General features: G+C 43.9%; 1 protein-coding gene across 1 annotated transcript in view; it reads left to right on the top strand.

The window, feature by feature from the left end:
• EPB41L4B (erythrocyte membrane protein band 4.1 like 4B) overlaps nucleotides 1-16374 on the top strand; it is a 134542-nt gene that overhangs the window by 101013 nt on the left and 17155 nt on the right. Inside the window, 4 exon segments of the mRNA XM_029919634.1 lie at nucleotides 4893-5018; nucleotides 5820-5887; nucleotides 8360-8458; nucleotides 14047-14224. Coding sequence (XP_029775494.1) covers nucleotides 4893-5018; nucleotides 5820-5887; nucleotides 8360-8458; nucleotides 14047-14224 — 471 coding nt within the window.

Raw genomic sequence — 16374 nt, forward strand, 5'->3', positions numbered from 1 at the left:
TATTACCCTGGCCTGCCTCCTAGTTTATGTGCCTTTGTCTTGGACGGATTTCTATCCAGTTTTTGCTGACATTTCTGTTCAGTCTTTTTGGGTGAATTACAGCACGAGGAATCGTGCTCAGTTCTGAGGCTAACAGGCTGGATGGATCTGTTAGTGATCTCTCCCTCCTTCTAGAGCTAAAGCCCAATGAGGCAGCCACATTTACCTCTTTCCAGTTTTACCTCTCTACATTGGTCTGCTCAGGCTGCTATAAAAAAAATACCACAGACAGGGCGGCTTTACCAGTAGGTATTTCTCATTCTTCTGGAGGCTGGGAGGGCAAAGACCAAGGTGTCAGCCAATTTGATTCACCAATAAGGGCTCTCTTCCTGACTTGCAGATGGCTGCCTGTCACTGTGGCCTTTCCTGCAAAGAGAGCTCACTCTTTCTCTCCTCCTTTTCTTCTTCTTCTTTTTTAACTTTTTAGTTTAAAGAGAGAGTGTGTATGAGCAGGGGAGAGGGACAGAGGAAAAGAGAGAATGTTAGGCAGGCTCCACACTTAGAGCTGAGACCAACCCGGGGCTTGATCCCACAACCCTGGGATCATGACCTGAACTGAAATCAAGAGTCAGACATTCAACCAACTGAGCCACCCAGGTGACTTTATTTTTTCTTTTCTTTTTCTTTTTAATATTTTATTTTTAAGCAATCTCTATACCCAGGGTGGGACTTGAACCGAAAACCATGAGATCACGAGTTGCACACTCTACTGACTGAGCCAGCCATGTGCCCCTTTCTCTTCTGTTTCTTATAAAGCCACTAATCCTGCCATCAAGGCCCCATCCCATACCTCCACTAAATCTCCCAAAGGCCCGTCTCCAAAGCCTATCGCATTGTAGGGTATTCATCCAATCAATGAATCCCTATTGAGCAGCCTATACTAGGTGCTCAGTAGTACCCTGTGCTAATGCATCACGCGCTCCCTGGATTGGTCTTCTTTCTCTTACTCTCTTTGTTTTCAAGCTTTGTTTCCTGCAGGCCACACAGTAAATGGTTTTAACAGAGGCTTACCTAGAGTTTGACAGAATCCAAAAATATTTTGCAAGGAAACAGAGTGGACGGCAGTGGACCACTCACAAGCTGTACATAATTTGTAGTTGCCATGAGTATTGGTGGGCCGTCAACAATAGTGGCTTGCTCTGGCTTACAGCATAGCTGAGACTCCTGTGAGTTACTGTGCGTTTCCCTGGAGCCCCTTTTTTCGTTCTTTTTTAATTTTTAATTTTTTGCTATTATGAGCAATGCTGCTCTAAGCATTTGTGTCAAGTTTTTTTTAATATATATATTTGAGAGAGAGAGATGGAGAGTGAGTGGGGGAGGAGCAGAAGGAGAGAGAGAGAAAGAGACAGAATCTGAAACAGGCTCCAATCTCTGAACTGTCAGCATAGAGCCTGACACGGGGCTTAAACTCACAGACTGTGAGATCATGACCTGAGCTGAAGTTGGACACTTAACCCAATAAGTCACCCAGGTGCCCCTGGGACCCCTTTTTTCTACTTCCACTTGAAGAAATACATCAGTAAGCAAGGGGGATAAAGTGATGTCAGATAACTTGAGTCTGTCTTAACATAGAGGCAAAGTATGTTACTTCATGCTGTGATTCGTTAGTAATCAAGCATTCTGTGCAACAGACCTCATGACTTTTTAGGATACTGCAATTGGCAAACAATGGCTTTCAAGGATCAGGAATCCTCTGAGCTTTCTAAGATTTGGATAAGTTCCTGTTCTTGACTTAATGGTGAGAAGACATTTTCATCACCCAGTTCCAAAGTGGCACCCAAAATTATCACAGGAATTTAGATCTCACCAGATTTCAAATGTGTAAACAATTTTATAAACAATTATAAAATGCATCTGATCATTTCTTTATCCCCAAATGACTTCCCCAAACAGATGGACTGCTTCCAGCTGTAATCATATCAAAGCCCAATTGTCATTTATTTGTATGTTTTAAAATATGTATTTCAATATTGAATAATAAAGCATCTTTTCACAATTCAAACGGAATGCAAAATACAACACGTGGTCATGCAGAAGAGAGCACAGCATTCTTGGGGCCATCCTTCAGGCTGGAATTAGGGACTCGTAGCACAGATGTCTACCACAGAGAGATGTCTTTGATGCAAATGTATTCATAGAATGATAGTCAACCTTTCCAAAATTTATATTGGTCTTCCCCTGAGTCAATTTGTAGAGCTGGCCAGTAGCTCCTGCTTTGTCAGATAGAATAGTAACAAGCCAGCTTGGATTCTATATCCAAAAAAGCAGCTTAATATGACTAAATTCAAAGGGAAAATCAATGCTGAGTTCTCTTTCTTTTTTTAATTTTGGCAGTATTTGTTGTTTTAAAATACGTCTTTGGTCTTACTGGCAGTAGAACTATACCCCTGTAAGCAATTGTCAAAAACCTCAGGTGGGCTTTAGAACCAATTTAATTCTTGTATTCCAGCATCTCATTTCAAAAAATTAAATCTAATTAAAAAATTAACTCTTCACACGCAGTGAAAAGGCGCATGCTGGTGTTAAACAATTACCTTCATGTGGCAGGACGAGCAAAAGACAAATCATCCCAGAGCTAGCCTGTCAAGCTCATCTTCTCAAAACAAATAAGCTACTTATTTGCCTTTTGGGGAATGCTAAGTCTTTGGGGATTATGATTCTTGTCGAAAAAGTCTGTTCTCTTTATACCCAACTTGATGGCTTAGGGTTATTAGTATCCTCATGTCTGATGTTCTTATGTGCTTGTATTTTCTAACCAAAGAATCTAATGTGAAAGTGCCATTCATACCTATTTTTTTTTCTCATTTGCTCATCACAATAATCTTCTAAAGAAAGAAGCTGAGACCCAGGGAGGCTAAAGGGACCCAGTAGGGCCGAGTGGTCAAGAGCCATAGCTTGTTGTCACCTGATCCTGAGTGTCAAGCGTGGCTCTTTTGCATTCTTTCTGTGTGACCAGGGCAAGTGACTTACCATCTCTCCGCTTTGTTTTTCTCGTCTATAAAATGAGGATAACAATCCTATCTACTTTCAAATGGAATGTATGATCAAGTGAGAGGACCCAAGGAAATGTGCTTAGTGAGTGCCTGGCCCACAATAAGCTCTCAGTAAACATGAGCCACCGGCATTATTTTTCTTTATATCATCGTGATCATAATCATGATCGTTATCAGCATTATCTTTCTAAGGTGCAAGAAAGGGAAAGAGCAGAGATTAAAATCCAGGCCTTTTGTCTCGGCTTATCTTGCTCTCACGTGAAATTGCTTCATTCTTGTTCTACCAAATGCTCCTCTATGCATTTGGGGAGCTCTTTTCTTCTTTATTAAATGATGTCAACCAGCCTGTTGCCCTATACTTCTTCTGGGGCTTTCATAACACTCCTGCTCTATGTACCAAGGTACTCTATCGGACTTTGAATTAGTAAATGAGATTAATTTTGGAACTTGAAGAATTTGAAGCCTTTGCAACATTTTGTTTGTGCCCTGGTACACTGTGGCTAATGTGCTACATGAAGTCCTGATACTACTTAATTGACTTTTAGCAATCATATGGTCTTCTATCTTTCTTACTAGGCACATCGCTTTTAATAATAACTATATATCATTATAATCTTCTTTAGAGGTATTTATTGAGCATCTGCTATGTGCTGAGCACCATGTTAGCACTGGGATATGCAATAAACACAACAAGCATGGTCAACATTAAGACGTTAATTCCAGTGTGATGTATGTACCATGAAAGATGATTTCAGATTATACACCTAGATGAGTATTTTTTAATAGTTATGTAATTATCATAATGTCTATTATAATAAACATAATAGTCCCCAAACCTATGATTTCAAAGATATTATTGTTTAGGACACATTTAAAATAGGTAGTCCTAAGGTAATCCACCATAACTGGATCATATAGGTACCTGTTGGGGCACTTAGCTGTCTCAGTCAGTAGAGTATGAGGCTCTTGGTCTTGGGATTTGTGGGTTTAAGCCCCACATTGGGTGTAAAGACTACTTAAAAATAAAATGTTTGAGGGGTACCTTAGGGGCTTAGTCGGTTGAGCTCCTGACTCTTGATTTTGGCTCAGGTCATGTTTACAGGGTCGTGGATGGAGCCCCATGTTAGGCTCTGAGCGTGGAGCTTGCGTATGATTCACTCTCTTTCCCTCTGCCCCTCTCTCCTGCTTGCTCTTTCTCTCTCTCTAAAATAAAATAAAATAAAATAAAATGTTTAAAATAAAATAAATTATAGGCACGTTTAGTTAGTAGTTGGGAAACAGCAAAAATAGTGAAGTTGGTACCAAATTACACTCAATAAGGAGGTGGCACAGATAGAAGTTTCTTGAGATTCACAATTTTCAATAAGATTTATTGTAGAAATACCGGTGACTGTTTTGCACCCTTTCTCCAACAAGTCACAGAATTGAATCTTTCTCTGTAAAAGGGGGCAGTTATGGGGGGGACAGAAGTGCACCAGACTGTGGGGAACTCGAAGCTGGAGTCCTAGAGCTGCCCTAGGCTCTCGCTGCTTAACTTTGGAAGAGCCCCTTCTCTTTAACCTTCACCCCGTCCTCATGGGTTTCCTGGTACGTCCTCTCCCCGCTTCACGAGAGAAGGAGAGGATGTGCTGGTGAATCCTTTGCAAATAGTACACGTAGTGGCACAAACATAAGGAGTTGGTGACACACTTGGGCATATGTTTAAAACTATGTGTTATTTAATAAACTATTTAAATAAAAATAAATAAAAACAAACAAAAAGACTGTGTTATTTGTAGTTACGGTTGATGGGAAAGGCTAATGTAAGTGTTGTCTTGCCTCTGCTTATAATCTGTGGCATGTGTTTTGGGTTTGTCACAGGCTGAAGAAAAAAAAGTTTCTGAGAAGACTCTTCAGACCCCGCTTTTGCCTTCCCCTGTAGCCGACCACGTGAAGTGTAACATCTTGAAAGCCCAGTTGGAGAACGCATCCCGAGTGAGTGCTCAGGTACGCGGAACACACGCGTTCCTTTGACTTCACGTCACGGGATTTTCTTCCCTCCATATAGAAGAAAGAGGGACTCTAGGCCTGAGGTGCTGTCGGTCAGGGTCCAGTCAGGAGACAGGAACCACACCTGTTGTGTGAACAGTTTTAATCCCAAGAGTTATTCACTGGTATACACTTGCTAACTGGGGAAGCGAAGGGGCCAGCTCTGTGGGTTGCGGTGGGGGTGAAGGCAGTGACGTCCAGCATACGTTCAGCTGGCCTCACTGGTGACGTGGGCGTCCCTTCCCCCCCTGCCATTCTTTGTGGGACTCACCAGAGAGAGGAAGAACAGGCTTCTATCAAAATCATATGACATAATTCCTCCCAGGCTTACTACAATGATATGAAAAGACATTCTGAATTCCTTTGTAAGCTGTGATATGTGAGCATAGAGCTGATTATTATTTCTGATCTAAAATGTGAGGTGGGGGATTAAACTGTGGGTTTGACTTTTCCCACACCATCCTTTTCTCATTCAAGCTTGAGGTGGCACATAGCAGGGGCTCAATAAAAGTATGAATGCAAGCATTGATTGCATTTGAATGATTAAGTGTTAATCCCGATGATGGGGGGATGACTCATGAATGAATACACTTTTTTTTTTGTTAACTTATATAAATACCAGAGAAAACTTGTTATTGACTGAGCACTTGGTGCTTTTAGTTACCTTCACATTTCTGTAATCCTTCAAATGTCAGAGACTTGAAAACATTTTTTGCTAAGATACTCAGTTTTGACTCACCTGCCTGTTTCCTTTAGCAGGTTGGAAAAGAGGAATCAACATTTGTAAATATCAATAAGAAATCCAGTCTCCAGGATGCCAATGTAAGGTCTGTTGCTTCCTGTTTGGATGGGGAAACAATACTTTATATCATCAGCGTTCTCCTTGAAACGTTACTCACAAGGGCATTTGCTGATGAAATCAGAGAGGAAAAAAGAAAACTGAAAAAAATGTGAACACAAAGAGATAGAAAAAGACTGGTTTAAAACAAAGACTGGCTTAAGTCTCATTATTCTCCGTTTTATTATTTCTGCCTGCTGTACTAACAAGGGAGTCACTTTGAGTTGCTTTTCAAATATATAGCTAGACCCTGTCATTCTTCTGCTTGCTGTCATTTAAAGGCTCTGCTTTGCTCTCAGGGTGGAGTCCAGACTTCTCAACAGAGCACAGGAGACCCTTTAGGACCTGGCTTCTGCCCTCTGTCCCCCGCTCAGCTGATCACTCTTCCCTTGGCCATTGACATGCTCTTCATCTTGAGCTACTCTGAGATTCTAGAATCACACCAGTTCTTTAAAGCTTCCAGGCCACTGCCACTTTAACCCCAGAAAATCTTCCTCTTCTGATGTCCCAGAGAGCAGACATATTTCTCCCTCTCAGCCCAAGTAAGTAACAACCTATAGATCATGGCAACTTCACTGCCAGCTTGATGGTCTACTAATACTGGCGAGGTCTCCCTAGGGTAGAGTTTCCTGAAATGCATCCAAGGGTCACTACATCAGTCTCTTGTTAAAAATGCAGACTTGAGTCCTACTACAGACCTTTCAGATCCTTTGGGGTGGGATGGACAGGAACCAGAATTTCAGCAAGTACTCCAGGAACCACTGCTCTGGAGAAGTCTTAATGTCAAAAATAAAACTAATACTTCTTGGGGTACCTGAGTGGCTCAGTTGGTTGAGCCTCCAACTTTGGCTCAGAGCATGATCTCACTGGTCTTGAGTTTGAGTCTCGAGTCGGGCTCTGTGCTGACAGCTCGGAGCCTGGAGTCTGCTTCCAATTCTGTGTCTCCTTTTCTCTCTGCCCCTCCCCTGCTCATTCTCTGTCACTCTCTGTCTCTCAAAAATAAATGTTAAAAAAATTTAAAAAAAAACCACTAACACTTCTCTATGTCACCTTTGATTCCTAATCCATATTTTTGGTATAATTTTGTCATACTCCAGGGCATATACCCAGCTGCCTCTTGGACTTTTCAGAATCTTAATTCATCTCCTCCCACCCACCCTCCTAACCCTTCACCTGTTTTTCAATCTTGGTTAATGGCATTATTACCTACCTCTTATCCAGATCTGATGCATGGGAGTCCTTGACTTTCTCCTCCTTCATCCCTTCATATCACTGGCCACCAAGTCCTGCTAATTCAGTTCATATTTTCCCCTAGGTCTGTCCTCTCCTCTTCATGACCCTAATCCTGGTCTACTTCGACCCCTCACCATCCCTCCACCTGGATGCCTACCCCTAGTCTTTGAAAGTGCTCCTGGCTAGCCTGTCTTCACCAGTATCCTCTTCCTTGTTCTAAGGGCCTTTCTAAAATGCAAATCTGACTATGCCAGGCCCTTGCCTAAAACCTCTAGTGACGCCTTGGCTTTCAGAATAAACTCCAAAGTCTGAGGCCCCTAACGAACTGGCCCCTATTTTCCCTGCTGTAGTGGAAATCCTGGAAATCCCCAGCCCTTCTGCTGGGACCTCACCGATCAGCAGCACCAGCACCTTGCATTCTGTACCCCTCCACTGTCCTCTGCCTTGGAAGTCTTCCTTCCCTCTGGTTAAGTGTAATTCCTCCACGGAGCTTTCCAGATGCCAGTTGTTCTACCCAAGTGAAGTTATGTGTCTCCCTGGTTGAATATAAGCTCCTCCAGGGACTATGTTCAGTTGTCTCTAGGGCCCCCGTGTGAGGAAATCATGAACCTGGACTATGCAGACTTTAATTCTTTTTGCTCCTTTATGTGTTTATTCAATAAACACTGATTAGACACTGACCATAGGCCTATTACCGTATTAGACCCTAGAGGAGAAAATGGGGGCACAGAATTGTTCATTGCCTTGCCAGAGGTTCCTTGCTGAGGACCTCAATTTGTTTTGGTGTCTTTTAGTCCCAGAAGGTAATTTTTGACTTTGTAAAATGAAATTAGTCATAATCACTACACCAATGTGTGGAAGCTTTTCCTTAAAGTGAAAGTAGGTTATCTACAGGTTTCTCTTTGCTCATTTTATAGGCAAAACCCGGTAATGAACCAAACCCTGGAGGTAGATGTTTTGGGGAGGAAAGCTTTACATGGTACCCCAATTATATTCAGTTCCTACTTGCTGTATTTTCTTCCCTATCATTTTAGTTCTTATTTTTGGACTTTCTATGATATTTTTAAAAATTATATTTAAGAAATAGAGTGAGAAGGAGGAAAAATGGGAACGTTGGTTATCAATGTTATTTAAGGGTAAAAATTAACAGAGAAACTAGTCCCTACAGCCAAAACAAGACCATAAAACTTTTCTGTTGGTAATATTCTATTTTTTGGTATGTCTCTAGAAGTCCTATTCCTATACGTGTGGAAACTACCCAACCAGCTGTGGAAAAGCCGGAAATCAAGCCTCCCCGAGTGAGGAAGTTAACAAGACAATACAGTTTGTGAGTTTTGTACCGCAGGTCTTTCAATTATAACCACAGAATTGATGCTAAATGTTCAGTTATAAATGCTTTTTAGCCTGTCACACCCTTTCCAAAGAGCCATCCTTAAAAATACAGTTTGATTCCAATTTAGGTCATAATGGGACTAGACTTTTCTCGCTGAAGACATTACATAGTTGGCATATGTGTTATTTATTGTTAGGTAACAAATTACTCCAGAATACCACAGTTTATGTGGGTTGGAAGTCCAGGCATGGCTTAGTTGGGTCTTCTGTGTCAGGTCTCTTACGAAGCTGCGTGCAAGGTGTGGGCAAGGGCTGTGGTCTCCTCTGAAGACTCATTCCTGCAGTTCGGGGCAGGATTTGGTTCTGGCCAGCCGTTGTCTGGAGGTTGCCCTCAGTTCCTAGTCATGGAGGCCTCCCGAGTTTCCTCCACTGGAGAAGTCACACAAGAAGAGCCAGAGAGAACGCTCACAGCCTTTTGAAACCTCATCACAAATGACACCTTGTCTCTTTTGCCATATTCGATTCATCAGAAGCAAGTCTGGCCCACACTCGAGGGTCAGGATTACACAGGGGCATGAATACCAGGATGAGGGAACGTCGGGAGCCTTATCAGAAGCTGCCTTTATGGCATAATTGTGAAATTATTGTGAAATTAGCCGAAGCTAATCATGGAGCTGCATGTGACCTAGGAGGGGAGTCATGTCCCAGAATATTCCAGTTCCACCAGGGCCTGTCCAATTTTGTTTATCTTAACAAAAATTCCTTGGCTCCCATGTGTGCAGAGTTGTCCTAGGCAGAGCAAAGTGACTTTGACAATTACTCTCATCTGAGGAGTCACAATTTATTGGAGGAAGAGACTGACTGTCAATAATCACAATCCAAAGAAGACAGGTAACGGCTGTAATGAGGGTAGTAGTATTTTAGTACTGGCAGCGGTGCTGATCACAGTGGTGGTTCCCATTTCTCGACCTTGACTGTGGCACTATGCCTGGATGTGTCATTGGTCAGAGGACTGCAGGAGGATCTTTGGGCGCCACTGAAAGCCTGTGGCCCTGGAGGCAGAAAGGCTTCTGTTACAGGCCTGGCTAGGTTACTAGTATAAATTCTTGGAGGAAATCCCTCTGTCAGCCTCTCTGTCTGTAAGATGGGTGAGATGATACCTACCTCTGAGGAATTTGGTGAGGGCTAACATGAGATAATGCGGGGAAAGCCCCTTGCAAGGGACCTGATAGGATGAATTCGTTCCCTTTCCTTTCTTTTCAAGGACCTCAAAGCTTCTGAGAAAAGGTCAAGTTTAGAGGGTATCTTGAGTGCAAAGTGTAGGCCGGGGAGGGTAACTCCAGATGCAGTGCTCACACGGCCCGGTCTCAGGCCTGCCACTGGCATCTTGTGAAAAGAAGGAGGCAGGCACCTCCCACCTCATTAGCCTTAATAGAACTGTGGGCAGGTACTGGAGCTGCATTTTCTGGGAAAGCCGAAATGGGTAATTCAAATAATTAACAGTCCTAATGGTTTCTGGGGGACAAATCAAACCAGGAAACAAATCTGAGAGTAAAGCTGTCAGGATTAGCCTCTCCTTTTACATTTTGAAACTCCAAAGGTTATTATCACCTATTTGGGATATGTAATCATGTTGGAAACAATGACTAGTACATGGCCTGGAAGGGGAGAAAATTTAACTCACTGCACCGGCTCTTTTCCGTAAGCCCTTTCCAAACCTCTAACTTCCTATATATTTTTTTAAGCCACCCCCAAAGCGTTCGGCTTTAAACATAAAAAAATAGGATTTTCCCCATTAATAATAATTGCAAAATTAATGGATGGGATTGAAGCTTTGGCCCCATTAATAATTCTTAAGTCATTGACACTGGTCACCAGTGGTTTTACTCATCTCTTCTAATCATAGATATTGACAAAGTTAATAAGTGCACACATCAAGGAATACAGATGGGCAAAACTCAGATTTCCCATTTAAAAAATATTTCTGTGTTACTATAATTGAAACGCGCGCACACACACACACACACACACATACACACACACACGCACACACACACACACACGCACACACACACAGCCCTTTCGGCTGTTACGATATTACTGGATCGAGGACAGCAGGATGTGTATCTTCCCCACCAAGAGCATCACGATGTTCAAGTGCTCTGAACGAGTTTTCAAATTGCTACTTTTAAGGATGTAACCCCAGCCACGTTCTTTCCTGGAAATAATGACGGAGGGTGGTGGCTATGTGCAGAGAAAAGAGAGACGCACAACTCTAGAGTTGGAAGCAGGAAAAATGTCATCTTTCTATGGATACCAGCCAGCATGTTTAGAAATTATGAACTGCTTTATTTTTTTCAAGAAATATAACTTTCCTGTATAGTTAAGCATAGTGTAAAAGTCTAAAAATACTCTGAAGAGAATCATATTCTAAGTCTAAAGAGAAACGGTAACCAACCCCCTTGCACCTTGCCACCAAAAACGACTGATGTTCACATTTGATGACTGTTATTGTAGACATTTCCCACATGTTAAAGTGGGAAGAAATCATTTCAAAGAAAAGAATCCAACTACACATAAAATTGTACTGATTAATCATATTTCATGAATTTAACATGAATTTACCTCAGAAACAGAGACTGAGCTGAAACATGTGATGAAGAAGTTAGGTAGCTATCTCTTTGCCACAAGATCTAAGTTAAGACAAAGGTTATAAAGGCCATCAAGAATTTTGTGTCTTTTTCAGTTTTAGGCCGTGTTGATTGACTTCCTATTGTGAAAGATGAGCTTTGTTTTTTGTTGTTTTTTTTTAATGGCAGAAAGGATTTTTAACCCCACTCTTCCGTTTAACTAGCTACATGACCTTGAGCAAGACGTGTTCCAATCAGCCACTGAATATCATCTACTTCTCTGGAGGGTGGAGACCATACTGCAGGGCTGTTATGAAAATGAAATGCATGTGTTACTGATCTGACTTGCTTCATCAGCATGGATCCAAATATGTGGCATCTTATTAATGTTCCCACTTACTTATTCCAACCTCAGCTGCCCGCTTGTTAATAATAAGCTCTAAATCCTCCTCTTGAGGCTTCTCCATACACAGAATGATCGGAAAACTCCCAGGACACCCCTCTCAGTGAGTCCCATCCACACCTCAATTGTGTACATGACCACATTTCCCAGGAGGTCATTGCCATGATGAGGCCCCCTCAGGGACCCTGCTCAGGCCACACTGGCGCCCACCGGTCACAGTCCTTTTAGCTACACCCTTGCTCAGCCATCATTTCTAAAACATATCCTCTGTGCTGGGGTAGCTCTAGAAATTCCACATACAAGCCCCTTAGGGAAAGTGTGTCAGGGTCTCCAAGACCACCCTCAAGTTTGATGATTCTCTAGAAGGACTCGCAGAACTCAGGAAAGCGGTTATCCTCGTGGTTACGGCTTATTCCAGTGGGAGGATACACATAAGTCAGCAGAGGAGAAGGCGCATGGCGTGGAGTCTAAGGAGGCAGGGCACGAGCTTCCACTTGTCCTGTCCAAGAGGAGTCACTTGGTCAGTGTTTAAATTCTTCCAGCAACAACATGTGACAACAGACGTGAAGTAGGGCCAAGCAGGGAAACTCACCTGAGCCTTGGCACCCAGGATTATTATTGGGGGTCAGTCACATAGGCATGGACCAAGTACCCAGTCTCCAACAAACCCCCCTCCCGAGGCCAAACTGATAGAGTTGACCTCACACTCTGGGCGTACAAAACAGATGCTCACTGTAAGTCACGTTGATAGCATAGACGACGTGGCATGGCCCAAGGTTTCAGGTATGTTGTGACACCCTTATCAGGCAGGATATTGCAAGGGCCCAGAGGGTCTCCCAGAAGCCCCCAGTAGCCAGCAGTTTTTTGGGAATATGCAGAGTTGGAGCACCCCAGGCCTGCAGAATTAGCCTTTTCCTGCACAGGCAGCAACCTGGTTGGCATTAGGGGAGAGCGGACTTGTCTTAATTTCTAGAAGTTTGACAAGATACTGTCTAACTGAGAGTGGGCGACCGATGGTGCTGCTCTGTCTTGTGCGAGTATGACCAGATTAGAAGGGCTTCCTGGGATGCCTGGGTGGCTCAGTCGGTTGAGTGTCCGCTTCAGCTCTGGTCATGATCTTGTGGTTCATGGGTTCGAGCCCCACATCAGCTCAGCGCCTGGAGCCTGTCTTTGGATTCTGGGTCTCCCTCTCTCTCTGACCCTCCCCTGCTCATGCTGTCTCTCTCTCTCTCAAAAATAAATAAAACATCCAAAAAAAATTTTTAAGGGTTTCCTGCCTTGACTTACCTTGTGGGAGGTCCAGCCTTCCCCACAAACCTACACCCTGGAGACAAACCCAGAATGCCAACCCAGACTTCTCCTTCCTCATGGTGACTTCCTGTCTAGTATACCTTTCTTCCTGGATCATCCCATTCCATCCATCAGAGAACTTCTAAGACCAGAGCTACTAGGTTGCCAAACAAATGTGCCCAGCTCCTCCCCTGTAACTAGTTTATCACCCCAAAGGAATGGTTGCTGTTAGGCCACAAAAGGGACCATTATCCTTTTCACTCACAGCAAAGGGTTCCTTTCTAAACATTATATGTATTTATTTTTAATGTTTTAGTTTTGGGAGAAAGAGAGAGAGAAAGAGTGCATGAGCATGAGCAGGGAAGGGGCAGAAAGAGGGGGAGACACAGAACCTGAAGCAGGCTCCACGCTCTGAGCTATCAGCACAGAACCCGATGCGGGGCTCGAACCCATGAGCCGAAGTCAGACGCTTAACTGACTGAGCCACCCAGGCGCTCCATGGCAGTGGGTTCTTAAATGGCTTGTTTTACCCTCCTAAGACAGGCCACTCCCTTGGTTTCGTGGCTCCTCAAAAAATTAAGCATAGGACTATCATATGACCCAGCAGTATGACCTCAAGTGGAATTCCAATCCAAAAGAATTGAAATCAAGGTTTCAAACAGATATTAGTACATCAGCAGGTGAATGGATGGACCTTGAAAACATTCTGGTAAGTGAAATAAACCAGATACAGAAGGACATATATTGCATGATTCCACTTATAGGAGGAACTAGAGGAACTGGAATAGTCAAATTCATCCAGCCAGAAAGCAGAACAGCTGTTACCCGGGCCTGCAGGGAGCCAGCATCAGGGGTTTTGTTCAGTGGATGCAGAGTTGCTGTCGGGGGTGATGAAGAAGTTTTGGTGTAGACAGTGGCGATGGATACAGGACATTGTGAACGTCTTGAATGTCACTGAATAAATGATAAATATTATGTATTATCTTTCCATAATAAAGAAAAAAATTCTAATCTCTTGGCAAATGACAGAAAATCCAGCCCAAATTGGCTTTGGCGAAAATGTCACTGTGTTAGCTCCTGGAAGCTGGACATCTGGCAGACATCTGTTTGGGGAGCTCCCCCACCCCCTCCCGGCCCTTCCATCACCCCCCACAGCCTGTTTATTATTGTAATGAGCAGAGCTTCCGGCCCTTCCATCACCCCCCACAGCCTGTTTATTATTGTAATGAGCAGAGCTTCATGTGCTTTTAGTAACCGCAGTGATGAAGATGACCTCCCTCCCGACCTGGCCGAGGCCGTAGGAGCGTCCACAGCCGCAACCACGAACACCACCACGGCCACCACACAAGTCCCAGCACCGCTGGTGTCCCCCAAGGGCCACAAACTCAGCTCGCCTCAGGATTCAGAAGGCAAGGGCCACCTGTCCCCAGGGGCCAAGGTATGGGGGAAAGCCCCGAGGAGCAGATGCATTTGCTAGGAATTCAGTATAAATTTACTGTGGAGCATCCCACGTGCATTTAAACTTGGCTCAATCAACTGCACGCTCGTAAAACAAGGGTAGCAACCACTAGAGCAGGGTTTTTGTAGAACTGTCCCCAAAAGATGACCTAACAGTTTATGAGACACAAATGATATAATAAAGACCTTGCACATTGTACTTTAAGAGAAGTGGGAGAGATTTTTGAGGGCGATTTTGATTTTAGAATATCATCCCTGTATACTTCATACTGTGCTGTAAAGATAGAAAACAAGAAATTTAGGGGCGCCTGGGTGGCTCAGTCAGTTAAGCATCTGACTTCAGCTCAGGTCATGATCTCACAGTCTGTGGGCTTGAGCCCCGTGTCGGGCTCTGTGCTGACAGCTCAGAGCCTGGACCTTGCTTCGGATTCTGTGTCTCCCCTTGTCTCTGCCCCTCACCTGCACATTCACTATCTCTCTCTGTTTCTCAAGAATAAGTAAATGTTAAAAAATAAAATAAATGCTGTCCCCCCCCCCAATGGAAAATCAGGGACAGTGAAAACATAGAAGCGTCCTTATCCCATTCCTTATATCAGATAGCCCATATGAATAGTTTAAAAATGGGAAATATTATTTTATTCATTAGTTTGAAATTTTGGGAAGTTGCCAGGGATGTGAATGGGCTCTCAAGACATTTCTCTTGGTTTGCTCTGAGTGACTCTTGACTGAGCAAATACATCCAAGCCTATTGCTCTACAAGTAAATGCCAAGTCAAAGGCTACTTGGTCTATGGGCCCTACTGAGAAATTGTGGGTGCATGGGACCAGATCCCAGAATGTACCCCTAGTTGCTCCATTCACACGCCTTCTGGCCGCTTGAGATGAGCTGTCACTCCACAGCCCTTGTTTCTCCAAGCCTCAGTTTCCTCCTCCTAAAAATGAGAATAAGTTCTGCGTCCCTGCCCAGCTTATGGACCAGTGTCTGGTCCAGCGGAGGTGGCATCTGGGCAAACAGGTCACGATTCCTGATAGCCTCTAAGTAACAGTGGGCCAGGCTACATCCTCCTTGACCGTGACCAGTCATTTCCCAGCTCCCTTCCCAGGATCCTTTGGGAGACCTTCGTGGTCCTCAGTAGGAGAGTCTGCTCAGGCCAGGGACCCCTCACTCAGCCAGTGACTGGCCCAGACTGAGGCTCCCTGCTTTCCTGCAGATCTGCTCCTGGTGTCCCAGGTTGGGTCCCCTGTCTTGTGCAGATTCCCTGATACTGCTTCGTTCCCAAGTGTAGACACAGTTTCTGATCACAAATTCTTCACCATGGTTAAAACCAAGCGAAAATATTTATGAAACAAAGGAGAATTCAGTGGGGGTGTGGGTGGCAGCGTACCAGAGGCCACAGGGCTCCCTCTCCTGGCCATCTCTCTCTTTAGGGCCCTGCTTGTGCCAAGTTGACAGGGCTTATTTTTTTCCCACAAAGGCCTCCAGGCCTCCCATGCTGCTGAGACTCTAGGACAAGAGGAAAAAAAAATGTTTTCCCAAAAACTGAACTTGGTTTTCAGAGAATACCTCTGTTGCACCATAAAGATCTTCCTCATTATTATGCAAATGAGGGTTTTAAAAAATTTCTGTATTTTTTTTTAATGTTTATTCATTTTTTTAAAAAGAAAGAAATTGTGTGCGTGGGGGAGGGACAGGGAGAGAGAGAGGAAGACACAGAATCTGAAGTAGGGGCTAGGCTCTGAGCTGTCAGCACAGAGTCTGATGCGGGACTCAAACCTATGAACTGTGAGATCCATAAACTGACCCAAAGTGGGATGCCCAATGGACTGAGCCACCCAGGTGCCCCATTTAAATTCTTTTTTAAAGTGAACCCTGTGGGGCGTCTGGGTGGCTCAGTTGGTTAAGTGTCCAGCTTCGGCTCAGGTCATGATCTCACGATTGTGGGTTCAAGCCCCGCGTCGGGCTCTGTGATGACAGCTAGCTCAGAGCCTGGAGCCTTCTTCGGATTCTGTATCTCCCTCTCTCTGACCCTTCCCTGCTCATGCTCTCTCTCTATATCTCTCAAAAATAAATAAAAAAATTTTAATAAAGTGAACCCTGTGCCACACATGGGCTTGAGCGCATGTCCCTGAG

The sequence above is a fragment of the Suricata suricatta genome, chromosome 13 (genome assembly GCF_006229205.1).
Source record: "Suricata suricatta isolate VVHF042 chromosome 13, meerkat_22Aug2017_6uvM2_HiC, whole genome shotgun sequence".
NCBI lineage: Eukaryota > Metazoa > Chordata > Mammalia > Carnivora > Herpestidae > Suricata > Suricata suricatta.